Source organism: Cyanistes caeruleus, chromosome 19, assembly GCF_971803275.1.
Source record: "Cyanistes caeruleus chromosome 19, bCyaCae1.hap1.1, whole genome shotgun sequence".
Lineage (NCBI taxonomy): Eukaryota > Metazoa > Chordata > Aves > Passeriformes > Paridae > Cyanistes > Cyanistes caeruleus.
Window position 1 is genome coordinate 4,572,845 of NC_141719.1, and position 26,395 is coordinate 4,599,239.

At 49.7% G+C, this 26,395-nt stretch overlaps 1 protein-coding gene across 12 annotated transcripts in view; it reads left to right on the forward strand.

Moving 5' to 3' along the window:
- Nucleotides 1–3,382: 3,382 nt before the first annotated feature.
- PRPSAP1 (phosphoribosyl pyrophosphate synthetase associated protein 1) overlaps nucleotides 3,383–26,395 on the forward strand; it is a 31,469-nt gene continuing 8,456 nt past the window's right edge. The window contains exons 1-11 of one of the 12 annotated variants that reach the window (XM_086857654.1): nucleotides 6,939–7,100; nucleotides 7,785–7,896; nucleotides 9,633–9,742; nucleotides 10,624–10,679; nucleotides 11,712–11,789; nucleotides 15,513–15,565; nucleotides 17,220–17,286; nucleotides 21,674–21,846; nucleotides 22,257–22,372; nucleotides 23,062–23,117; nucleotides 23,621–23,766. In XM_086857654.1, coding sequence (XP_086713780.1) covers nucleotides 21,693–21,846; nucleotides 22,257–22,372; nucleotides 23,062–23,117; nucleotides 23,621–23,766 — 472 coding nt within the window. In that variant the 5' untranslated portion in view covers nucleotides 6,939–7,100; nucleotides 7,785–7,896; nucleotides 9,633–9,742; ... (3 more) ...; nucleotides 17,220–17,286; nucleotides 21,674–21,692. The other 11 variants (XM_086857649.1, XM_086857652.1, XM_086857647.1 and 8 more) reach the window with 11 other exon arrangements.

Below are 26,395 nucleotides of genomic sequence, written 5' to 3' on the forward strand. Positions count from 1 at the left end.
GCGGGGGCAAAGCGACGCTGTGGGTTCTCCGCGAGCGGTTCTGCGCTGCCGGGGTGGGTGTCTGGCGTGGGTGCTCCCACGGTGCTGGGGATGGTAAGGAATAGACCCACGGTCACGCCGGGAGCGGGGAGGCAGAGCACCCGGCAGCCACCCCCGCCCCAGCTCCTGCACATCATCCCCAGCAAGGCACGGATGGGCGCTGGCAGATGTCCCTGGAGCCCCCACGTTGGACTGAACAGCGATTTAATACCATTTCTGCATCTCTTCAAGCACCAAAGGAGTGAAGCAGGGGCCTGGAGAAATCGAGGCACGGCGAGGGGTGAGGACAGTGGGCAGACGGCGGGGGATACTTCCAGGAGGGAGGATGGAGACGGATGATGTCCTACCCGTTACTGGGGGCTCGCCATCGGGCATCCACGGGGGCTGGAGCTTGCCTTGGGCATGAAGCCTCGTGGAGGGAAGTGGGCTGTGCTGTGAACCCCACCTTGGGGCACAGAGTTCTGGGGACAGAGCCCAGGGGACTTGTCTGGAGGGTGCCAGCCAGGCCGGGAGCTGCTTTGTCCTCACGGCAGCTGGCAAGAATCATTGACAGCAGTTTTTGCTGGCAACAGGACTGACCTCACCATCCCAAGGGACTTATGGGCTCCAAGGGTTCTGGCCCAGCCCAACAAGGACTTGTTTTTTGCCAACCAATTCCCCATGGATATAACTCTGTCCTAACCTTGAGCTTGCACCTCAGGGAGGCATCACTTCTCACACTTGGGGCAGTTTAATTAGCACTGAGCCCTCTGTCCCTGCTTAAACCTTCTGGAACTTGCCAAGAAATTGCAGGGAGGGCACAGGATGACCAGCTGGGCAGATAACATGGTTGAGTCTCGTTTTCCCATAGCAGACCTATGAGGAGAGCCAAGATGCTGTGATTTGGAGCACTGCACTTTCCAGAAAGGCTTCCCTGGCCACTGTGGGTACAAAGAAATGCTCAGAGGGGCAAAACCTGCCCCAGCCCTGATGCTTTTGGCTTGGGAACTGCAGCACTCGCAGCTGATTCTGGCTGAGATTTGGGCTCAGCCGCTTCCCCGGCTGCTGCCATGACACAGTCCAGCGTTTGTAAACAGCCCGAGGTTCCTCAGCAAGGTGTCATGGGAGGAAATAGCTGGATGCCGGGGAGTGCAGCGTCCTGACCTGCCCCTCACCCTTCTTGGTGACTAACCCGCTCCCAATTTCCGCTCAGGAAGGCATGAGTCGTGTTGGGAGGATGTGAGAGCAGCTGTCCCATTGCTCCTGGCAGGTGCCATGGGATGATGAAGCTGCTTTGGGCTCTGTCCTCACCATGCTGCATCCGCCCAAGGCCCTGTGACCCTGTGCCACAGGGATCCCCCTTCGACCTGCCAGCCTGTGCTTTAAGTAGGAGTGGAATGTCCATCCAGGCTCTGCTGGCAATGCTCGTGTTGTGAGGAAAGGGGTGAGAGAGACTTCATCGCAAGGTGTCGGGGCCACCACTGGGTGCAGGAAGGGTTGGGGAAGGGCTGTGCACAGTGGGAATGCCAAGGCCTGGGGGCTGCAGCCAGGTTTGTCTCAGATGGTGAATGGGACTGACACAGGCTCAGCCTCTGTGATGGCAGGGGAGACACAGGGCTTTTCCATCTCTGGTCTGCGGGGTCTCCCCAGACTTGGCACTGTAGCACCCTTGGATGCCCACTCCATGCCGTGACCAGCGCGGTGCCACCACCAGCCCCAGGCGGGTCCCTTTGCTCTCCGCAGCCACAGGCTGACTGAACCCGGTCCCACACGGACACCACTCGTTTGCCTCCAGATGTGATGTCTAATGCAGAAGTGGGATCACTTCCTTCCCCGTGCTGATAACCACAGGGAAGGAAGGGGCTATCTTAATTATGAGAGCCTTAACGAGGCCCCTCGACCCCAAGGGCAGCCCGAAGGGTGCTCAGCAGCTCCCAGGCTGTGGGCAGGCGACTGCTGGTCGGGTTTGTCCTGATCGGCTCCATTCCCGCCCTCGCGGCGCTGCTCAGGCCGTGTGTGTGGGAGGGAAGTGCCGGGATGTGACATGGGGATGTGGCACGGAGCAGCTGTGATGGGGGGACAGCCCGTGGGGATGTGGCACGGAGCAGCTGTGATGGGGGGACAGCCCGTGGAGAATCCCCCCACTTCCTTCCTCACTGCAAAGGGGACTCGCCCATGGAGCAGAGCATCCAGTCCAGCCCTGACCTCCAGTCTCCCTTCAAAAGCAAACACCCCTCCAGCTTCTGTCCCGGCAGGAGCCCTGGGGTAACCCAGATGCCGCAGACAACATTTGGTGGAGAAGGTTTGTATATTTGAAGCACCATGCCCTGGGTTCGCTGGGCAAGGTGATGGTGCCGAGTTTGGGGAAACTGAGGCAGAAACAGCAGACAAGGTTTGTCTTGAGTTGTGCAAGAAGCCAGGGGTTAAATACACCAAAAACCTCCCTCTGGCCCTCCTGCTCCTGCCCCCAGCTGCTGCAGGAGCTGATCTGTGCTGGGAGTTACCCTGGGGGAAGAAAAGCACAGAGCCTGGGGGCTTCCCACACCTTCCATAACCCTTCATGCCCCTGCTGCAGCAGAGACCTGGGGCTCTCGGTGCCAGGGCAGGCCTGGATTTCGGGGTCTCACTGCCACATCACAGCCCCAGAGGAGGCATGCAGAGGACGTGTCTCTGTTGCAAGATGAACTGCAGCGTTTCCCTTCGAGGCACACAGCTCCTCCACATCCCTGCCCGCTCTGCCGCGTCCGCCGGCAGCCACCCGGGGACGGGAACGGGAGGGGGATGCACTCCTCCCGAATCCATCTCTTTTAGCATCGTTCCCACTGCTGAAGGTACATGTCTCAAGGTGGAGCCAGAAATAGCGCGGCTGGCGCTGCATCGGGGCTGGCAGGGCTGCAGGCTTGGCAGGGGGACAGGCACCGACTGCAGCAGTGGGAACTTTCCAGGCAGCTCCTGCGGGAGCGGAGCTGTTTCTGTGCAGACCCAGCCCCTGGACTGTGGATCAGCCCCTCTCAGCCGTGAGGCTGGGGCTGACATGGGGGGACCAGCACAGAGCAGGAGGAACAGAGGTAACAGGGATATCTCCTGGAGGAGAGTGACTGCGATCACATCCCACCTGAGCTAGGACACAGGTCTGGGCTCTACCACTGATCTGCTGCAGAACTCGGGAAAGTGGCTTCTACCTGCTTCCATGACCCAGGGGTGGCAGGTTTCCCTCAAAATCCAGCTTGTCTCGGGGCCCAGGGAGGATCTCAGCCTCCAAGGAGCTCAGGTTTTTTTGTGGCAGCTCCTAAATCACAGCCAGGCTCTGGAGCTCGGGGGCTGCTCCCCAGCGCTGACCCTCCGCTGAGCTCTCAGCAGCTGCCGGCACAGCCTGGGACCGCAGGGGTCACCGGCAGGCCCTGAACAATGCCGACGAGCTGAGCTCATTCTTCCCAGCTGATAATTTGCTTAAAAATATTTCTGAGCTCAGGCCTCCTCAGGGAAAACACTCCCAAACGCCGGGCAGAAAGCTGCTGAGTCTGGAGGAACCACACACCCACCACTCGCTCGCCGAGACGTCCCCCCGATGACAAGCCCTGGCGTCAGAGGGACTGAGGCCAAAGTCTGCCGTTTGATCTCCCCCTTCGCTGGGGGAAGCCGAATTTCAGGCCGTCCAAGGATTTTACCACTTCCCGGTAGCGGTTTCCTGCCATGATGTGAGTGCAGGAATTTTTGGGAGGTGAGTCAGAGGCTGCAATGAGAACCACCTGGTTGGGGCTGGGCTGGGAGGCTCGATCCCGATCTAGGGGTGATCCCTGCTGCGATGCTCGGTGCCTGCATTCCCAGAGTGGAATTACTTCCTTGGGACACAACATCCCATCACAGACCCCATTTCTGGCCTGGAAAAGAAGAGGGATTTGCTGCCTGAGTTCCCACGGCTCCTCCTTCTTTGCCGGGCTGGGATCGGTACACTCCGGCCACCCCACCCGGGCTCCAGGGAGAAGCTTGGGTAAGAATAAAGAGCAAAACCTCATCCAGCTCTGCAGGAAGCCGCTGGAATGGCTGTCCCGCCCCAGCACCGGGTTGTCCCGAGCACGGAACTGCTCCAAAGCAGCACCGAGGCTTGGGTTTCCCTGGGGAGCAATGCGGGAGTTGGCGGAGCTGAGAAACTGCCCTCCCTGGTCTCTGAAATTCAACATACAGAATGAGCTCCTGCTGAAGGAACCTCCCAGGTTTTGCCTCCTGGGCTATTAAAGCTCCATGACCCCGTGCCCACTCTCTCCCCAGCATTACTCAAACCCCTCTGCGCAGAGAATAAGTGAGTCGAGTCCAGAGAGTGAGACTGAGCCGGGATAAGCCTTTGGAAAGGAGCTAAACCTGCTCAAAGCCGGCACTGTTCCCTGACCCGCCCTCCTAATCCTGCCTGGCTGATAATGGAATAATAAAGGGCTGCACAGCCTCGCTCTCTGCTGCTCTGTGGGGGAGGTTCCTGCTGCCTCTGTACATGCCAGGAGCTGGGATATTAATGACTCCCTAAGTAAACAGAATCGCTCCTTTCTTCTCCTTTGCCTGGCTATAAAACCGAGCGTGACCTTCAGCCCGCAGAGAAATCAGAGTTGCTCCCCTTTCCAGGAGAAAGGCTGGTTGTGGCAGTGATAACACTGTGATCTCTGCCCGCCACCCTTCCCAGGGCTGATCCAAACCCTGCAGCATCAACAGCTGACGGGTTCCTGGTGGGACTCACAGGGCCACCCCTGCAAGGCTTTGGCCTCTCCCCGCAGGAATGAAGCTGGTGGTTCACTGAGGGGGAACTTCAGGAGCACAGAAGGGGGATTTGGGAAGCCCAGCCCCTCCAAGGTGTGCACACCTTGTCTGCTGTGCCAGGGGCTGCCCTGTAGCAGAACCCACAAACCTGTTGCATCTCAGCCTCAGCAGCTGGAAAAAGGGCAGGGAAGTGACAATGCCAATAAGATCCATTCCCTGTGGCTGGGATGGCGCTGAGCACCTCACAGGACACCAGGAATGGTGACAGGAGGAGGGTGCTGGGAGACCCAGAGGCCACAGCATCATCCCTGGGCTGCTGTGCTGAGGCTGCTGAACGAGGAGCCAGCTGGGAAGGGGATAAACAGCCCTTCCTTCTCCACATGCCTGATTCCAGGCAGGGAAGAGCTTTAAAGAGGAGGGCAAAGCAGGTCTCTGGGAGGGAGCTGGTGGGAGGCTGAGTGCTCTGCAGAGGGATGTGCCATGGTTCCTGCAGGGGCAAAATTCCCTCCCTACCCTTTGGGCATGCCCCTGCTGCTTGGCTGTCCCTGTAGCAGGATGTCCCTTGCTTCCCTGGGAACTGCCATTTCTCTGGTGGATGCAGGAGGGACCTCAGGAGGTAGGCAGCTTCCTACATCACAAAAAGTCCGTCTCTCACCAAATTTTTTGAAGGACAAAGGCAGCAACCTGTGAGGAGTGACCACCTGTACCGTGGGTGCTGTGACTACTCTCGGCCTGGGGTTGGGGTGCCCAGGAGGGATGTCTGGGCTCTCCGGCTGATGGATGTTGTGGATTCATCCCAGGATAATGCCAGCCTGGAGGTCTGATTAGAATCCCACACATGGCTGTGGTGCCTCCTCAGAGTGAACTCAGCAGCTGATGCTGTCAGCTCTCACCTCACCTTGGGGGAACGAGCCAGGATGTGAGAGCCAAGCTGGAATAGCCCCTACAGCCGAGCTGGAATAGTCCCTGCTCTGACAAGGCATGAATTTAGGACCTGCAGGAGGCACAACAGGAGGGAGATGTGGGGCTGGAACTGCAGGGACAGGTAAGGTACCACCAGGCATGGTGGAGGGAGAAAAAACTCTCCTGGTCCTTGGGCAGTGCTGGCATACACAGGGGACATGGACAATTCTCTCTCATTTGCATGGAGGATGTCTGAGAGAGACAAGCTTTAGTGAAGTGTCAGCTCAAGGGGCTGATGGCAGCTCTGCAGCTCCCAGCTGAGTCTGTGACAGGGAGTCACTGTGGCGGTCACAGCTGGAAAGCCACTGGGTCATGGAGGGAAAGCTCGTCCATATCCTGAACGAAGCCCACCAGGCCTCCTCCTCCTCCTCCCTCACTCCCAGCTGGGAGGACACAGGCCAAGGGATGATGGTGTTACACAGCAGCTTCGAGAACTGCCAGCAAAAGCCTCTCCCTCCAGGATGAACCAAGTGATGTGGGGCAATGCTGGTGATTAAAGTAACGCAGTTTGCCTTCCCTGCAATACATAATTCCTGTCATATACCCTCATTTCTGCTGCTCTGTGGGGTGCTCTGATCCATCCTGACCACAGGGGATGGATCCCAACAGTGTTGTCACCTCCCATCATTTTCCCAGCTGCCAAGGCTGAGATGTATATTGTACATATATAAAATAAAATTAAAACAAAATGTAAATACATGTATATATATATGTATATTTGTTCAGCTAAGTTTCACCTCCTCCTTATATATATATATTCATATATATATTCCTTGCATATAACATATAGCATATGATATTTTATATATAATTACTATACACATTTATATGATATGCAACTATATGTGATATGTACACTATGTATTATAGATTTAATATTTTATACACGCAATGTATTTTATCTATAAAGTGTATATTATTTATATAATAATACATGCGTTAATATATTTAATTTATAGGTATTATATATAAGCACACAGTGCATGGAAAGGTCAGCCTAGCACTCTGCCAGATGGGCTGGAGCTGAACTTTCCTGTTTAACTAAGCCATCGAGTGCCTGTACCCGTGAGGATTCCAGAGCGGACAGCGGAGCGCCGGGCACGGAGCGTTCCCTCGGGAAAAGGCTGCGGGAGCCGCGGGCCGGGCGGCTCCTCCCGCCGGCCCCGCCACAGAGCGGGGCCAGAGCGCCGCCGCCGCCGCGCTTCCGTTTCCCCCGCCGCCATCTTCGGCACGGGCACTTCAGCCACCGCCGACACCCCGTGCCTCTCACCGCCGGGCAGGAGCGGGAGGCGGCCGCGCTGCGAGCCGCCCTCGGCCAGCGGGAAGTGTATTTATCCCCCGAGGAGGGACGGTTCTGCCGCTGTCCTCCCGAGGTACCGGCGCACTTCGGGCAGGCGGTGAGGGGACGCCGTGACGGGGGAGCGCGGCTGCGGTGCCCTCACCTAAGATGGCGGCGGGGGCGGGCTTTTCCCGCCGAGAAGATGGCGGCGGAGGGAGCGGCGCTCTGGCCGGGTGGCGAAACTCGCTGGGCTGGGTGAGGGGAGCGGGATGGGACCGTGGCCCCCAAAGACCTCCCCCTTCACAGGGACTCCCTGCGCTACCACGGAGACCTCGGTCCAACCCTGCTGCATCACAAAGAGCCCCCCCAGCCTTCCTCCCTCAGCTCACCCGTACCTTCTCCAGTCCAGGGACCCCTCTCCGCCTTGCTACCCACCCTCATTTTGGGGTCATCCCTCCCCTGCTGCATGAGGGGCCACTGAGTGGGCGTGGGGTGGGGTTACCCGCTGCCTGTCTACCCCTCTACTCCCCAAAGCAGCTGCTGCTCCTTTTTTTATTTTTTTAAATAATCATAATTTCTACTCTCCCTTTCATACTTTGCCGCAGGAATGGACCAGCAAGTCCATAGGTAGCGGAAGGGTCCCCACCCTCCTCTTCCCCCTCCTCCTCCCCCTCCTCCTCCCCACCCCTTAAGGGGCGGTGATCACGGCGGAGAGGAAAGAAAAGGATGCCACGGAAGCTGTTGTTGCCTTATAAATCTGTTTTTTCTCACTTTCGAGCTCCACGGGGGTTGCATGACTCTTTGGCGATGAACGCGGCCAGAAGTGGCTACCGGGTCTTCTCGGCCAACTCTACCGCAGCCTCCACCGAGCTGGCGAAGAAGATCACGGAGTAAGTTGCCTTCTCTTTCAAGTTTCTTTCTCTCCCATCGCTCCCCGGCGCAGGCAGGAGCCCTCCCGAGCGGCTGGAGAAGCTTCTGGCATCCCCCGCATTCCCAAGGCGTCTCCTGCGAACACCTTTGTGGAGATTTTGCATTGGGAATCTTCACCAGCTCTGCCTGACCCAGCGATGGAAATGGACTCGCCGCTTTATCCCTTCTTTGATGTCCATTTCACTGCTGGAAAGGCTGGGCTACGGCAAAAGCTGTTACTTTTGGGGAGGAAGGAGGTGAAACTTTGGCTGGACAAACCTCAGAAAAGCATTTTTAGCAGGTTTGGGAGACTCTCAAAACTTTCTCCAGCTCCTGACCTTGTTTTCCCAGCAGCTTCGGTGCCTGGGGCAAGGGGAGTGTCCATGTGCACCTCAGCACAGCACCTTGCACTGACCAGAATGAATTCTGGAGAGCTGGGCAGCCTGGGCTGTTTGATTTAGGGTAAAAGTCTGCCTCATTTTCTTCAGCCATCAATTTAGGCAGAGTTTGACCTTGTCTTGTCTGGGACAGATGTGTTGGGTCTTGATGAGTGAAGAGTGTGACATCTGCCACCAAAATGGGGCTCTTGGTGCTCTTAGATACAGTTCATAGGCAGCTGATCCCAAAATCAAGGGGTCTCAGTGCTGGTTTGTCTGCTGCAGCTGACAGCATCCCAGTTATTCTTGCTAGGCATCTGCTGCCCCATTCCCATCTCCAAGGGTGTGCTTAAATTGGAAGCAGGAACCAGGACTTAAGTACAGGTGAGCTGCCACCTTAAACTGTGAGAACACTTTGCTGTTGGTCCTGCTTGCTTAATAAACAGTGTTCAGTACTTAGCACAGATTATCTCCACGGAGCTGACTTGGCTGTTTGGCTGAGAGGTGTATTGGATAATAGTGATGGATAGTGATGAATAGTGATTCTTTAAATGTGAGGCTAAGAGGAAAATCCTTGTGTTTGGGAGTGGAAAGCTTTTTTTTTTTTTAAATTTTTTGGGATTATGTATTCTTGCTATATTTGGTCAGTTCTGTTTCACTTTCCTGTCACTGAACTCTGAAACTAATGTGTCTCTATAAAAAAGTAAGTTTTGCTGCAGCAGATGGGACAGAGTTTTACAGAGCTTGTCCTGTTGCATCAACATGACACAACAGAATTCCCCTGGGGACAAGTTCTGAGTTCTCAGGACTGGAGGAGCAAATGGGCAATCTTTCTTCCTTGCTCTTTGTCTTAAAAATAACTCCCTTCTTTGTAAAGATGCAATGAGAAGAGACACAGAGAGGCTTCCCCAGGCCATGGCGCTGGCTGGGATGATGTGCTGATGTTATCCCAGGGATACTCTGCGGGGGAAAGAAGCAGGATCTGGATCCAGAATGACCTCCCAGCCCCCTCCTTGATCTCTCACCAAGTTAATTTCTAACAGGGGCGATGTGGGATTTTTTTCCCTTGGCTCTGCCATCAGTGGGATATTGGATGATCTGATGGTGGCACGAGCACAGCCCTGTGACACACAGCTGCTGCTTAACTGAGGCTTAAGGACATTTATCTTTGTTGTGGGTATAAAATCTGGAACTGTTCACAGTACAGATTTGCCCACAGTAAAAAGTCTCCCAAAAATTAAAGGTATTTTCAGCATCTAGCACAGTGGTTTTGCACTGCCTTCCCTTAGGAGCTTGAGGGCTGTTTCAACTGACCTGTAACACATCCCTTCTTCTTTCAGGTTGCAAAAGATGCATGGTTGCTGCCTTTCCCCCTGTCTCACACCCCAGCCTGTTCTTTGCTGGGAAGGTCAGTTGCACGTTTAAACAGAGTTGGAGCAATCTTACAAGGGTGAGTCTGTCCTCTAATATTGGGGGTTCTTTTTAAAGTTTTTTTATGACCTTGAGTAAAAGTAGTAAAAAAACTTTAAAACAACACTCAATATTAGGAGGGCCCCTTGAGACACCTGTTCACCTGGGCTCTATAGGTATGAGCTTAAGATATCTACTTGAATAGTTCTGACTTATCCTTTTTAAAATCTCCAGCCTGGAGAGGAGCAGTGTGACACTGACCAGCTTTCAGACACCTGATTTATCTCCTCACTTTCTTTTCTGCAAAACTTCCAGAGCTACTTTCATTTCAGGCTCTGAGTATCATATTCTGGCACAGTTCTGATCTTCATGATTTCCCTTGAGCATTCTCTGCTTATGGGACGATGACTAATGGCCAGTCTTACTTTCACTTTAGGTTTTCAGAGTTTTAGTTGATAGCAGTGACTGCCAGGGAGAGAAGCTGGTGCTGGATTATTAGGACCTTGTGAGACTTGAAATAAGGAAGATCTTCCTTAGATTCAGCACCACTGAGACATAAATAAACCCATGTCTTTATTTTTTCTGTTATAAATTAAGAGTGATGATTATTTTACTTTAAATTCTTTCCATGATGGAAAGAAAACTGTTGCTGTAATTAGGACACTTGGCACCTGATTACAAGCTGCATTTCCAGGGGACAAAGATAATTTCTGTGACCAGTGCTGGTCCCTGATGGGCCTGTGTACTGCTGGGGGGAGGGAGATCTAGGAAGTCTTTTTGATCTTTAATCCAACAGATGCATTTAGATCTCCTTGTGACTGCAGTGCTTGGCTCAGCAGGTACAAATATTACATTCTACTCACTGCTTATGTGTTTGGCTTGGAGGAGGTTGGTGACTGAATCTTGCTAATGCCTCCCCAGTGCTCCTGCAGCTCTGTGATGTGGGATGTGATACTCTTCCACTGCCAACTGTGGATGTGAGTATTCCAGAGATTTACTCAGCTTGCAGCATGGAAAATGCTGTTGGTGTGAAGATAGAGCATTGCCATGAGCATGAACATGGAATTAGGAAAACACAGGGATTTGTGTTCTGACCTCTGGCTGCACGGAGGTGGGTCACAATGCTAAACCCAGGGTGGTATTTTCTGTGACTGGGTGGGAGGTGAGCCCTGCTTTATGGGGAGACAGTACATTCAGAGGGCTTGCAGCAGCCTCCCTCAGCTGAGGAAGGATTTCTGGTAGGAAATGTATTCTTTAGGTCATCTTACTAGCACGAGAGAGTGGCAGAGGGAAGTCAGAACATCTCAGTGCAGTTTAGGTGGAGCACAGAATGTGGCTGAGCAGGCTGGGTTCATGAGGAGCTTCCTGTGCTGGCCAGCACAGCTTTAGGGGAGGTTCCTTCACGAGGAGTAGAGGAAGATCTGCCTGGTATTTGCCAGTAGTTGGGCTGCATGGCTTTGGCATGGCTGGAACAAGTGATTCCAGATGAGCAATAGGAACTTTTCTTCAAATATTCAGTTGGGCTGGGTGGATGGGGAGAGGCAAAGGAGAGCTCAGATAGTTCTAATGATATCTAAATAGATTGTATCCAGGAAGCTGCCATTCCCTTTCCCTTTCCTGGCTGTTCTTTTACTGGGGGATTAGGAAGTGCACTGCAGAGCTGCCATTGTGCTGGCTGGACCATGGCTGATCTTTATTTAAATATTTGCTGAAGTTTGAAAAGCAATTCAGAGTCAGGCTGTGGCTTGATTTGGCCACAGTCAGGCACAGCACAGACCCTCTGTCCTCTGCTCCAGCTCCTTCTGAGTCTGCAGATGTGGGGAGAGTTGGGAATTTGTTGAGCTGATACCAGGGGAAGTGTTTATAATGAAGCAGATATTGCCAAAATAAATTATCATAATTAAGAGCTTTGTGTTTAGATTTCTCTTCAAATTAAATGTTTGTGCTGTAAGCTGGCCTAAAGCTCCCTGTGGAGATAACCTGACAAATATCTTGGATTCTGGTCACAGAGGAGGAGAAGGAAACACAGCCTGGGCTGAAGGCACTTCTCAGTGGCACTGAAACAGGCTCTGATGGCACAAAATACTGTGAGTACATTTTCCCCTTGAAATTTGATTCAGCTGAACATGGAGTTGCTTTGTCTCAAGAGCCTGGTACAGTGGTTTTTGACAGTCTTCAGTGGAGCATTTTAAAGTACAATCTGATACAGACTCCCAGTGTTTCCTAAAATACTGCAGCGTGTCACTTCCTCATTAAACTATAGGTGACTCCTGAGCTGTTTTCACTCAAATGTGAATTTGAGACAGGTTTTATAAACACTTTTGTATTCACAGCTTAATATCCTCTTGGCATATTTTGAGACTGCAGAAAGTTAGATCATCCTTCCTGGGCAGTGTTTACAGAGAGATTCCAGATCAATACGAATTTTTACTGGCCAGTTGCTCTGAGTAGGATTTTTAAAGCCATAAAGAGGTATTTTTTTTCTCTTCAGTGCTGTCATGCCCCAGAGGAGTTGATTTAGTGATGGAGCTGGTGTGAGGATAGCAGCTCATTTTGCTTGGAAATGTGATTTGTCTGCAGGACCTAAAATGTTACTTTTCCCAGAAGCAGCTTCATCTCTGCTGGGTGTGTGGTCTGGGTTACCTGCAGTGGCACCTTCTGTGTCCTAGTGCAGGCCTGCCTGTGTCTGCAGACAAGTGATCAGTAACTGTGGTAGCCCAGATTATTGTGATTATGCTGTTAGTCCTGGAGATGGATGAAAAAAGTTTTTGCTGTCGGTTCAATTCCTGTATCCCCTAAAGCAACAACCAATTGGGAGCTTCAGGATGGAGAGGATTTTTGAGAGAAAAGAATTGGGATGGAAAAGAAAACAAGGGAGAGGTAATAGGAAGGGGAAATTTATCTTTGAACTCTGGCTGCTGCCAGGCTGTGTGGTCAATAAGGCTGTGCCCTGCCCTTGACTTCCATGCAAATATCCCTTTTGATAAAAGTCCTCTGGAATTTGGCGCTTTACAGCACCAAACAGTCCCCTCTTTATTGTCGTTGACTCAGTCAAGGTTTATCAGACTCCCTCCCTGGCTGATACCTTGTCTAACCGAAGCCTCCAGGAAGGGATTTGGTGCAAGGTGTGCCCCTGGGGTGCACATACCTCAGCTGCTCTGGGGGAGCTGCCTGTGGATCCTGCTGTGCCTGTGGCTCCTGGGACTCTGGAGTGCTGCAGGCAGGGCTGATCTGGGACTTTCATGGGCAGTTTTATCTCATATCCACTGCTCTTATTTACCTGCAGTCAACAGTTGGAGCAGAGAGGGGGATTTATTGTCTGACCAGAGCCACTCATTCCTCTAAATTGTCATCTGTTCCTGTCTTTTCTGCTGCTCCCTGCACCCAGGTTTGAGAACTGAGCTGCTTTAGTGCCCCAAGCCAAGCTGTTTTAGTGTCTCTCTTGCCATGGGGGAACAAATTTGCCCTTCTGACTTCTGGTTTCAGCAGCATACAAACTGCATTGCTGCTGTATGGTGAGTAGGAGAGCACTGGGCTCTGGTTTCTGCTGGCTGCATTATGGAATCATGAAGGTCAAAAAGACCTTTAAAACTGAGCACAGCTGTTAACCCAACTCTGCCAAAGCCACCACTAAACCACATCCCCAGGTGCCGCATCTTCATGTCTTTTAAATCCCTCCAAGGATAGTGACTCCACCACTTCCCTGGCCAGTGTGTTCCAAGGCTTGACAACCCTTTCAGGGAAGAAGTATTTCTTAATATCCAATCTAAACCTCCCCTAGTACAACGTGAGAATGATTCCCTGTGAGCACCACAACCATGGTTTTGTTTGCCACCACTTAGCACTGAAAGTGCCACCTCCCAAGGGGTGTTTTGCTGAGATGAGTCCAGTTGGACTGGTTTTGAAGCTTTCCATCCTGCCATGAGATTCAGGGCTGACTAAGCACTTGCACAGTCTCTCCAATGGATTTTTTTCCCCAGTACTGAGGTAGGATTGTGCTGTCTGCAGTGAAGTCAGGGCGCACGTGCCTCCAAGTGGAACTTGCGAGACTTGCCATGTAGTTGTGGTGGAACAAGTGTGAGTCATGAAACATTTCCCACCACACACTGCTCTGGGGTGGGTGGATGTGTGTGTATGTTTCTGAGCTTGTTTGGACACAGATGCCTTAGCAGTGATTAGGACTGAGCTTGGTGGTTGAAAATGCCAGTCTGTCCTCATCAGGAAAGCAGGATCACACCTGAAAAACTCACCTCTGGTGTGGGTGAGGTGCCAAGGATTGCTTTTATTTGACTAGCTGCCAGCTCTTTCTGAAGATACTGAATGTACTGAGGATGCCTTTGGGTTGCAGCTGCAAGTTTTAACCCATCTGGGCTGAGAGGAGCCCAGTGGGAGATATGTGAGACTTGTCTGGCCTGGGCTGCAGGGTGATGCTGCAGTTGGTACCCAAGCAGGGCTGGTGACAGTCTGGCACGTCCAGCTCTCGAGGTGGCAGTTTAGTCACCAGCCCAGCCATTGCAAAACGTGCTGCCAGACACTCGGTGGGGAGGGTGTGTGTGCCAGACGTGCTTTCGAGCCAGCTAAGCAAACATATCCCATGGCATCCGAGTGTCTGTTATCTCAGCTGTCCCAGGCACACTCTCCAGGCCAGCTTCTAGCTGGGACCTCCAGCTCTGGCTCACAGCTGAGCCCAGCAGTTGCTGATGGGACAGAAGCATGCCAGGGTCAAACTGTGTTGTTCTTTCACTTCTGAAAGCACAGATCTTTGTGACAATTGAAGTGCAAGGTCGAGTTAGTGGGTAAGGAGATGGAGTGAGACCAACTGCTGAAGGCTGTAGATCAGAAAAAAACAGCAGAAGATATGTACTCTTCTATTTAGGATTAGTCCTGATCTGCAGAATTTTGGCACATATCCAGGTAAAAACAGTACAAGTGCAAACAGGAAACTGCTGCCATAATCAGCGTGGTGAACAAAGGTATTTTTCAGGCATAAACTCTTTCCTAATTCATTGTGTGGCCATGGCCACAGAGCATATCCTGGGAGAGGAGGGAATTGTCCCGGTTCCATCTCCTTCAGCCCAAGCATTTCACTGCTGCAGGGTCTCACAGCTGAGGCTCTGGGTTAAAGCACAAATGCCTTTAAGTACTTACTAATGGATTACTTGTCAGTACAGTTAAGTACTGAAGTGTCACCTGAGGGAAAAGTCTGCATTTTGGAGCCTTTTAAAATGCTATTCAAAGTGAGTCTTTGTTTTGTAAGAAATAAATTAAAAAGAGAAGGAGGATGACTAATCTTTGTTGTGATGAGTGTTGTAGATTTGATATTTAAGAAAAGGAAGGAGTAATTTGAAAAAAAAAATTAAATTGACATTAAAATCTCATTTATCATTTGAGTTATTTCAGAAGGAAGGCTCAAGGAGGAAAAAAAAAGGAAAAGAAGTGGGAGTCAAAAAAGTGACTCAGGTGCCATTAATTGAGTCTGAGTAAATCATTCAACTCTAGTTGTACATCAGACTTGCCCAAGGGAGCATTGCACAGGCTGGCAAGGTGTCCTTTGCCATCAGGAGTCACAGCCTGTGGTCACTCATACAGGCTTTGGGTACAGTGTGATGTGTCCCATGGCCCTCTCAGGGACATCAGAGGGAAGGAGACCCCCAGAGAAGGGGATGATGTAGTTCTGCAGCCTGGCTGGCTCACTCAGCTCCCTCTTGGGCAGTGCTGTGTTTTGGTGGTGTGTAATGTGGTCCATTCCCTGTTTTGCAGCACAAACTGCCGGATTCCTCCATTTCTAACATCCTTTTTTTTCTTTCCAGGCGTCTCGGTGCTGAGTTGGGGAAATCTGTGGTGTACCAAGAAACCAATGGAGGTAAGAGAAATTTCTGTATTTGCAACTGTTCTGAGGTAATCTTAGAAATGCTGTGTAACTCCATTGGACAGACCTGCCTAAATGCAGTGATTCAGCTGTGATGTTACTGCTGCCTCTGGCAGTGCTAAACCTCCATGGCTGACCTTGGACAAAGCAATGAAACATGTTCCTTGTTTTCCCTGGTTATCTTGCTTGTTTGCCCATCTGCAAACTCTCCTCTAGAGTCCTGCCTCCGGTTTTAGTTGCTGCCAAATCTTTTATGCTCCTATGCTGAGCAAAACATCTCCAGATTTATAAGTGATGCCCTGCTTTTTCAGTGCCTGCCTTGTGAAAATTTAAATTATCGCTTTCTTTCAGCCCTTCCCTGACACACAAAATTTACAGCTGCCCTTGTCTTTAAAAGTGCAAATTCATGGCTGTGCTGGGGAAAATGCCTCTTGAAGGTTGCTTTTGTTTTTAAGGAGGTTAACACTCCGCAAGCGTCCATTTTCAGACGCTGGTGTAAAACACAAGGATTTTGGCCAGCAGAGTTCTGTAGCCAAGAGTCATTTACTGTTTCAAGACCTCTGTTAGCTTGTTTGCAAGAGAGAGTAGCAATAGAGAGCTGCTATAGGAAGGGGTGGAGGATTTTGTGGTAGTGCTGCTGCTGTTGCAGCAGGAATGGGCCTCTCAGTGGGAGAGCTGCTGTGGTTATGGTTGGGCTGGCTGGTGCATTCCTGCCCGGGAGAGCTCGCTGCCCTTTGGGGTTGGTTTTAAATCAGGTTGCTTGCTACGAGGTCTGAAGTCGTTTTTCATCGCTGCACAGCTGATCAGTCTGCTCTCAGCAGAGTCCTGTAGGGTCACTGCCAGGGCAAGGCAATTAGACTTGGAATTCCATAGCTGAGGAGCTGTTTCTTTCCTTTTCTTTACTCCTTCCCTCTAGTTCATGACTCTGTGGAAAATGAGTGGCTAAGGCAGGCACCTTGGGAAAACTGAAGTCATTGCTTTGGCTTTGCAGAGCTACTTGGGGTTTAGTTTCTGCATTTGAGTCAGGGACTGTAGGAGTGGTGCTCAGCAGAGACCCAGACTCCCAGCCTGTGCCAGTGTTGAAATGTGAATTTTCAATGAACCTTGATAGTGAAACTGGGGAGTTCTTGCTCTGAGCTCCGTGCTGCTGATGTTGCCTTGAGCTCTCCAGCCAGCATGGAGCTGATCCCATCGTAAGCTGTGAAAGATCAAAGTGCAAAAAGTGCTGAGTTACCTTCTTGGAAGTTCTGAAGGTTGTTCTTCCTTGGGTGGTTAATTGCTCACTAATGAATGTGCTGTTGACATCTCTCAGCCCTCCATGGAAGTGTGAAAAGGATTTCTCATTGAGAGTTAGGTAAATTGTCTTCTAAATCTTAAAATTCTAAATTCTATAAAAAAACCCCAGATATTCAGTCTACTTTTGCTCTGTAAATACAACTAACTCACTGGTATGTCATGCCAGCTCTACCCAGGTCCAGCCTTTGGAAAATCCAGTGGGCTCATTTGCATTTGTATGTGCAGAGAGGGCAGAGGAGTGAGTCCTCATCTGCCCTGACTAGGGGGCAAGGTTGCTGCTACAACATGGTGTGTTGTCAATGTCAACCTGATGTTTGGAAACAAAACTGACTCTGTTTTCCATCCTTTTCAGAAACAAGAGTTGAAATAAAAGAGTCTGTCCGTGGACAGGATATCTTCATCATACAGACAATCCCCAGGTGAGGCACTTGTGGCTCAGTTCTGCACCTGGGATGTGCTTTGAATACCTACATCAGGAGATGGTTCAGTGGTTTGCTCACTGCTAACCAGCACAATAACCAATGGAACTCATGCAGTGTTGTTATTGCTCTGCCTTAGATCTAAGCCTCACATAGTGTTAAGTTGTTAACATTTCCAGGGGATGGATTTCAACACTAAGATGCTTCCCATCAAATAGATGAAGTGTGTCACTTGAGGCAGGAGCAGGAGTGACTGATGGTTTCCACTGAAACATCCCTGGTCTGTGTGTTGGTGGCCTTTCAGGCTCAGCTGCTGGATGATTTCTGACTGGAATTTCCATCCCAGGATAGGTGATTTCCTCTGCCTCCCAACCACCAAGCAACAGAGCCAGCATCAAACAGCAGCTGCTGCTTTCATTGCAGGCTGGATTGCTCTTCCCCTTTTGCTGTAGTGATGTGAAATTGAGCTCAGGTGGAAGCCTATAGCCTCCCTCCTGTACTTTTACAGTTTTTGATGATGGTGGGGCTTTTTGGGTTTTATTTTGGGCTGTTCTAGGCTTGGAGTAAGAGAAGTGCTGCAAATTACCAGGGGGCTAGAAAACCATCTGTAACCCCAGAAGCCTTGCTCCTTGCTGGCTCAGGAAGAGTAATGGGACAGCACTAGGGTGATGGGAGGGGAGCCTACAAATAAATGATAACTGCAAATCAACCTGTTGTGAGCAGGGGAGGTGCTGTTTTCAGAGATGAGGTATTGATATTAAAAAAACAAGAATATTCCTGCTCTGATAGCTTTTTCCAAATTACCAAATTCTGCTCAGATTTTGGAGATCACAAGAAGTAATAAGTTAGCAGAGCTCAATTGTAGCTCAAAAGTAGTAGGGAGCAGAATTGCCTGGACACAGGATTTTTTCTTTCTTGCTAAAGAAACGGAGCCCACTGAAAATTCAAGTTCATTTCCTCTGTTAAATGCTTGGCCTGTTGTAAAGAAATCAGTAGGACTACTAGACCAGCTTACTCCTGGAATTCCTCTTGCAGGCAGAAACATTTTCATAGGGCTCATCTCTCTCCAGAGAGATGCCCCAAGTGTTTCCTCCCTCAGGGAGCAACTAAATCTCTGCAAGATGAAAATCCCCTGCTGTAGGATTATGTTTTGGGTGAATGGTGCCATTCTGTTGTCCCTTGTGAAGGAGTTCTCTGAAATAACTTGTTACTGAGAGCTGTGTAAACATGAAACAGATAAATGTTCAGAGAGAGCTAACTCAGAGCATTAGGGATAGGAACAGTTTTGGGAGGGGAAAGCCTCCCTTTTTATTTTAACTTGTTGATCCCTTGTTTTTCTGTTAACTGAATTTAGTGTTTTGGGCCAAGAAATGGACCTTTTTTAGCCAGAATGTTCAAAGCCCTCCAGGTGAGGAGCCAGTGTTGTGCAGCCAAGTCATCTTTCATTCCTAAACTGCAGCTGTGCCTTGCTGCATTGCTAGAAAGGACAGGTTCAAGGACATCTCAATTTTGCAGTGGGTTTCAGGAAGCTTTTTAGGAGAGTCAAAACAACAACTGTGTGGAATAATCTAAGAATAGGACTTCCACACTCAGTAGTAGTTTGAAAAGAAAATATTAGGACTTGTTAGTAGAGAGTGAAACAACCTTGTTATGCTGCAGTGTGAATTCACAGTCTGCATCTTAAATGCACAGAGAGAGCAGAAAGACCTGAATATTTGATACAGGCTCTGTCGTAAAAGCTGTAGCACAACCCAAAAAAAAGGTGACAAGGACAGTTACCATCCAAGACTGGTGTGTAGGCTGGCATTTGTATGAGGGAAAATCAAATAGCTCATGTTTAGGTGGTAGAAAAATGAACGAGTTGGCGATTTTGTGGTACCCTAAAGGCAAAAGGAACCTTTTAGTGCTGAGTGTTGGTGCTGATTGTTGCAAAGTCTATGGACAGTGATCCATGAGGTGTTTGCTCAGCCTTCAGAGCATTGGTGTCCAGGGATGGCCCAGCCAGAGGTAAGGAGCAGCAAGGGAGTCTCTGGGGTGGTAAGCAGGGTGTGGGGGATAGCTGAGCTGTCTGAGTGTCCTGGTAATGAGCTGCCAGCCCCTGTGTGAGGTCTTGGCTCAGCCCTCCCAGCGGTCACTGAGCATGGCTTCAAGGCCAGAGATGGGGAGGGCAGCAAGGAGCCCAGGATGCTCTCTTGGCTTTTGGAGATGCTGGGGCTGGGCTTCCTCCATCAATGCCATTTTCCCCAGCTGGTGCCCTTGGTTGGGGTCAGTGCCCCTTGCAGAGGAGCAGATCAGTGATGGCTCAGCTTGAAACCTGTTCCACCCACCCTGGGCCCTGCTGGAGGGACAGACACATCCACCTCTGCCTACTGCCTGTGCCAGCTGCTCTGCAGGAGCTTCCCCGAGCCCAGCTTGGGATCCTGCTTGAATACTGGGAGAAGCACCCTCCTTGAATAATTTCTCCATCAATATAACTACTGGTGTCCTGCAGCAGCACCAGAACTGCTGGTGCCTTTTGAAGTCCCAGTCCTGTTCTCTGCCTGCTTTCCATGTGAATATGCATGTATTTTCGAAGAGTAAGTTGAAAAATAATGATGAAAAATACTAAGTTTCTCAGATGAGCTTTAAATAGGCTTCAGTTTGACCACTTTGTTTTTACATGACACTGATAGTAGCATCTTTTTCTTCTCTCACAGCCCCACTGGCACAGCTAAATCACCAAAGGGAAGAAACAGTTCTTTGTTTGCTTGTTGTCCTGTGTGGCAGGGGGCTGTGTTTTATGTAATTCTTGGCTGGGTGCTCCAGAGCCAACAAAGCTTTCTTGTGTGTAAATGGCATTGTGTGCGCGGGCTGGCAGGGCCAGTGGGACAACAGAGACCCAGAGCCTCACAAAAGAAGAGGCACAAGTGGAGGTTAATTTCCAAAGGAAGAGAGAGCAGTGGGGAAATGGAAATGGTCAGAGGTTTGTCATGGGTCATGTCTCTGGGCAGTTGGAGAAGCTGTGTGTAGTGGCTGTCTCAGGAGGAAAACAGGGGCTGAGCAGTGCTTGGGTAATGTCCAGGAAGCTCTGCAGGGCTTTAGGCTGCTCTGTTTATTCTGCTGCTGTGTGGAAAGATGGCCCAGTTAGCCCCTGCCCTGTCACCATGGGCTGCACAGCTGAGCCACTCCAGCCCTGCTCTCCTGACTGGGCTGGGGGTGTGGTGTGTCACTGGGAGCTGTCCGTGCTGGAAACCCCCAGGAAAGGGGGTCTGTCTTGCAGGAGTGCCTGTCCTGCCATCTGAAGCACGTGCTCTTCAGTTTCCACATGTTCTTGAGTCAGTCTGTGGTGAAGCAGTGTCTCTTGGTGCTGGTCTCAAGAACTAAATGGGATCTAAGGGCTTAGCATTTTCCCCATCCCAAAATTAATTAAAATGCAGATTAATACACTCCTACTGGGCCACTCCAGTCATTGTGGGTGAGCAAACTGTAAATGGAATATTTCAGTCTCATGACCAGTGACAGGACTCAAGGAAACAGCATGAAGCTGAGTCAGGGGAGGTTTAGGTTAATATCAGGAAAAGGTTTTTCAACCAGAGGGTGGTTGAGCACTGGAACAGGCTCCCAAGGGAAGTGGTCACAGCACCAAACCTGTCTGAGCTCAAGAAGCAGCAATCTCAGGAACAGGATAGGATTTTTTGGGTGTCCTGTGCTGGACCAGGAATTGTACTCATGATCCTGATGGAGCCCTTCAAACTCAGCATATTCTATGATTCTTCTGCCTATGTTACTTTTTTCTTTGGTTGTTTTTTCTTTCAAGAAAGTCCTTTAGCATTTCATGGGCTGTTGTTCCTTCTGTCTCTAGATAAGCTAAAGTGTGGAGATGCTGACCTCCACCAAAGTGCTGTCTGGAGTTTGTACTGCTCCAATTACAGTATTTCTTAAGGCAGGAAAAATAACCTGCCTTACACTGTTAAAGAGGAATATACCCTAAGAAATCCAGTGTGGATGAAGTTGTGTTGGCTGCATGTGTGCTGCTTCTTTAAAAGACTATTTTAGTTCAAATTAAACTGTATCAAGTGACATTTGTTCCAAACTAAATTCTATATAAAGCCTTTTTGTTGGATGATGGAGGGAAATCATCATACACGTTATGTTAGAATATAAAATCAAATTCCAGTCCACAGCTCTTGAGTGCTGGTGTTGTGTCCTGTATGTGTAAGAGTTGATTGTAATTTGTTGTGGCGTGGAGGAAGGAGCTGTATGGCTGCAATCTGGGTGTGGCACACATTAGCCTGAGATGTAGCATTATTTTCTTGGAATTTTGGTGGGGGGTGATCAGTATAAATGGAAAAGGAATTGCATTGTTAAAACACCTGCTAATATTTGGAATTGTGTTCAAATCTTCTAGAGATGTGAATACTGCTGTCATGGAGCTGCTGATCATGGCCTATGCACTGAAGACTTCCTGTGCCAGGAACATCATTGGGGTCATCCCCTACTTCCCCTACAGCAAACAGAGCAAAATGAGGAAGAGGGGCTCCATAGTCTGCAAGCTGCTGGCTTCAATGCTTGCCAAGGCAGGTGAGTGTCCCAGGGAGCAGCAGCACAGCAGGCTGAGAGCTGCTGGGCATCCCAGAGGTCACCTGTCCTTCCAGTCTCCTGTTTGATGTGGGGGCATGTTGCTGAGATCTTGATCCACATTAGGGGAATTAATTTTCTTCAACTTTCTTGTGTTCCTCTGTAACTTGCACGTGGGGAAGTGGCCTAGAAATGTTGTAGTGAAATACAGTGTCAGGTCAGTGCTGTGGCATCACATGCCTGTTTCTCATTATGTCTGTGGAACTATCTGTGTTAATCTGTTTATGATTATTTTATGACATGGCATAATAGTCTGAGTAATAACTAAAACAGTCTGGAAAATGGAGGTGTTGAAGGAACTCCAGCCACATGGGAGTATTTTCAATAAATTGTTGTCTTTTTTCCCCCCTTAGGTTTAACACATATTATCACTATGGACCTTCATCAAAAGGAAATCCAAGGCTTCTTCAGCTTTCCAGTAGACAACCTGAGAGCATCCCCTTTCTTGCTTCAGTATATACAGGAAGAAGTGAGGTTACTCTAATTCTACGTATATCAACTTGTCTGAACTCATTTGAATGGGATGGCAGCATTGGGCCTCTGCTTAAGTAGAGGTGGTGGTGTCAGTCTAGGTCAATCCTTCTGTTAATGAATTCTTTCTCAGGGGGCACCTATTGCATGTTTCATGGAAGGATGTTACACTTCTGTGATTGGATAGAAACTGAACTGCAGCACAAGCAGGAGAGGAGCTTGCTCACTGTGGAGTTAGTGCCATTTGAGAGATGCTCCTGCCTCTAATCACCTCTGAAATCCTGTTAAACTGCTTCCCCTCTCCCTTGGTGCTGTGCTGGATTTCTGACTGCTCTGAATTATTGATAGACTTTGTCTTGGGCTGGGTGTAGGATGCTGAGCACAGCAGGGCTGGGAGCAGGGCACAAAGGTTTTATTCTCCATGTGCAAAAGATGATTTATTCCCACATGATGAGAGCAAGGCTTCCCCATATGGGGGGGGTTAAACATAGTGAACATTCCCACCTTTGCAGAATATACAAATACTGGTGTTGGAAGCAAGTGCAGTTGCCTCTCTAGTTTCTTGTCACAGAATGAAAATTTGGTTCTGGAGAGGAGGATGGGTGAACTTATTCAGCCATGTATCAAACCAGTTACTCCTTAGCAAGAAGGTCTTTTTTTAATTAATTAACTTTTTATCACATCCAGATTCCAGATTACAGAAACGCAGTTATTGTAGCCAAATCTCCTGGCGCTGCTAAAAGGTAAATGGATGTTTTGCTGGCTGCTTAAAAGTTACTAGGAAAATACCTGAGCTGGTGGAAGATGTACCAGGGAAAGTATGGGAGGGTGGCAGATGGATTGATAATCTGGTCATAATTCCTTTGTGGCTGGAAATGGGATGGATGTGGTGCAGATAGGCAGCTGAACTTTGTATTCCCACCCTCATGTGAGTAAACTCTGGCAGTCTCACTGAAATGGATCACCTGGAGTCAGACTTGCTACTGGAGTTTCAGCACTGCCTGACCATCTCAGAAAGCATTTCACATGTGGAGGAACACAGGAGACCCTGTGGTGGAGTCAATGGGTAGAGTGGGCTTTGGGATTTTAATAAGGAATGAGGAGTCACTTCCAGTGAGATTTCTTGCAGAGAAACAGCCACAGAGGTGCAGCTTTTGCTTGCTGTTGATCTGGGAGAGACTTGCTGTAGTGGGCTGTGAAACTGCATCAGCCCAGCACCTTCCTGAGGGCTGTTTTTGTGTTGCAGGGCTCAGTCCTACGCTGAGAGGCTGCGGCTGGGGCTGGCAGTGATCCATGGAGAGGCTCAGTGCACGGAGCAGGACATGGATGATGGGCGTCACTCCCCTCCAATGCTCAAAAATGCAACTGTGCATCCTGGCCTGGAGCTGCCATGTAAGATCAAGCTTCTCTGCTTACCTTTGGGGGGAAAAAAAGAGAAGAGTTTGGTGGGAAGTTTCTGTTGATTTATCTGTGTAACAAACCTAAAGGCAGTTAGACCAGCGGAATTCTTTTCATAGAAAGGTTGATATCAGTGAGTTGTAGGAGAATTCACAGGGGAAGATTTTTATTTAATTCCTTCTGGCCATGCAGAGCATCAGTAGTTTCTCCTGGGCTGTGCCTACTTTATAGTGTTATACTGCCAAACCTCTGATAAAGGTGGTGCTTTTACAGTATTCAGCAACAGAATTCATTGAGCTGATGAAACAAGGGAGATGTAAAAGTGTAAGTAATGAGATAACGATCACTGAGGCTGTTGGCTCCATTGGGGAGGGGAGGGCTAGTCTTTGTCTTCCCTTCTCTGCAGCCATTGTTACTGCTGGAAATTTTCTTCACCTTGGCACCCAGGTGATCATATTCCTATGTCTGTTCTGACAAGGTTTTGAGGTTTATGTGGCTGGGGTGAATAGGTTCTCCTAGAGCATTGTTGTCCTGCTTCCAGAGCTGTTGCCATTGATTTGGGAGCAGAGAGCAAAAGAAAAAGAACAAACTTGTGTTCTGGGAAATGCCATCCTCAGGACTGCTTTTATTCCTGCAGCAGTCAAATAACAACAGTACAATCAAAATCCAGCTCCTTTTGGGGAAGATTTTAGCTTTCTAGGCAGGTGGTGGTAGGAAAGAAATTGGGAGCAGGAACGTGGCTGAGAAGTGCCCGTGGGAAAGACTCTGCTGCTGCATGTGGCAACACCAGCAGTGGTTTGGCTACTGATAATCATCTTTGGAAATTTAGGGAGAACATCCAACCAGTTTGTGGGCAGCTTGTGGAGAGCAGGCAAGTAAGACTGCAGGCATTTTACATCACCCCAGTGTGTCTCACTGGAATACAATCAGTTAAAAAGTGCTTTTGTTGCTGGTGAAACTCCTCTTGGGCCTTGGGGGGCAGGTGGGGTTTGGCAATGAAGTTTGGGGCTTTATTTTCCTCCTGACAAGAGGATTTTTTTCATGCCTGTCCAAAAAAGCAGGAATTTGCATTGTTATTCTTCACTTTCTCCTTCCCCTCCTATTCTGGAGGATGCTGTCCTCCAGAATATCAGTAGCTGACATGTCTGCTATGGAGGAATTGATGTGATTGTATTTTTATTTCCAGCCATATCACTTCAAAGAAGCTCAGTTGTGGAAGGTTGTGCTGCTGGAGAGCCCTGTATATGGTTGTTCATACAGAAATGTGCCCTTGTCCTGTTTAATAATGAATCCAATGGAAAACTGTTTATAGTCCTCAGCTATCCAAACACAAACTAATTTGCTGTATCACCACTTTCTTACTATCTCCTGCTGCACAAACTCAGCACTTGACCAATGACCTTACATCCCAGCATGCCTAAGGCACAGTGTAAAACAGTCGAGCTGTGGCTTGGCAGCTCTCTGTCATGGGGTGGATTGTGGGGCAAACTTGTCCAAAACTCTCCTTAGAAGTTGTTTTCTATCCTGAGAGATCCCTGGTTTTGAGTGAGCAGGGTTCTGAGGTTATCCCTGTCTGAAAGCAGTCTGCATTCTGGTCGTGTCACAGTCTCTGCCAGACAGAGGTGAAAGTGCAGCTGGGATGGCAATGCTGCAAGTGTCTCTGCTGACCCTCTCTGCTGTGCCTCGTTTCTTGTCCAATTCAGTCATTTGAAAAGCATCTTCCCACTTCAAATGTCACATTAATTCCAAACCCTCATTCAGCTAGCTCTCCCTTCCTGGTGGTGAAAGCTCTGAGAGCAGAGTATAGCAGGGTTCAGCTGTGTGATTGGTTGTGAAAGGTCAGACACATGCTGCTGCTCAGAACTGGATGTTCCTTATACCAGGACTGTCCCCAAACCCTCCAATTATCCAAACAGAAACGGTCTGTGAGTCTGCCTGGCTCAGCAACCAAACCTGGGCCTGGCAGATAGAAGGTTGGGGATGTCTCCTGACTGAGACTTCTTATGGGGCATCCCACTCTGGGCTACAACCAGATCAGTGTGGAGGATCCCAGACTTGGCAGTTGTGTTAGAACCAGGAGAGAGGTGAAACCTGTGTTTGGGAGCAGCCCCGGAGCCCCACAGCGATGGCTCGTGCTTTGTGCCATTTTCCATGGGCTTCCCGGTGAATTGGCCGGGCTCCTGCGTCCTGGCATGCACCTTCTCCCCCTGTTCTAGCAGGGATCATGTGCCTCTAATTAATGAATGCTAGGCAGTGTAATGGCTTATTTATTGTCCTCTGAGTGTGGCCTGATGTGATATTCTGATTCGTAGGGAGCCACAACAGAAAAATACCAGAGGTGCTTCTAATTGCACTTAAAATGCTGTGCTAGAGTGGCAGCAAGAGCCACATCACTGCAGCCCCTGAAATCAGAGCCTTGGAGACAGGATGTCACTCCAAGGTTATTCCCTTTGATTGTGTGCTTTTGTGTCTCAGAGCTTGCAGCTGGCTCGGGGCTGTGCCTTAACAAATGCATGGGGACTCTTTGCATGTTTCCGTGAGAAAAAGAGTGGAGCACCGTCTGTTAAATCATTTCAGTGGCTTTGGAATTCAGTACTTTATACAGAGCTAATGGTCTGCTTGA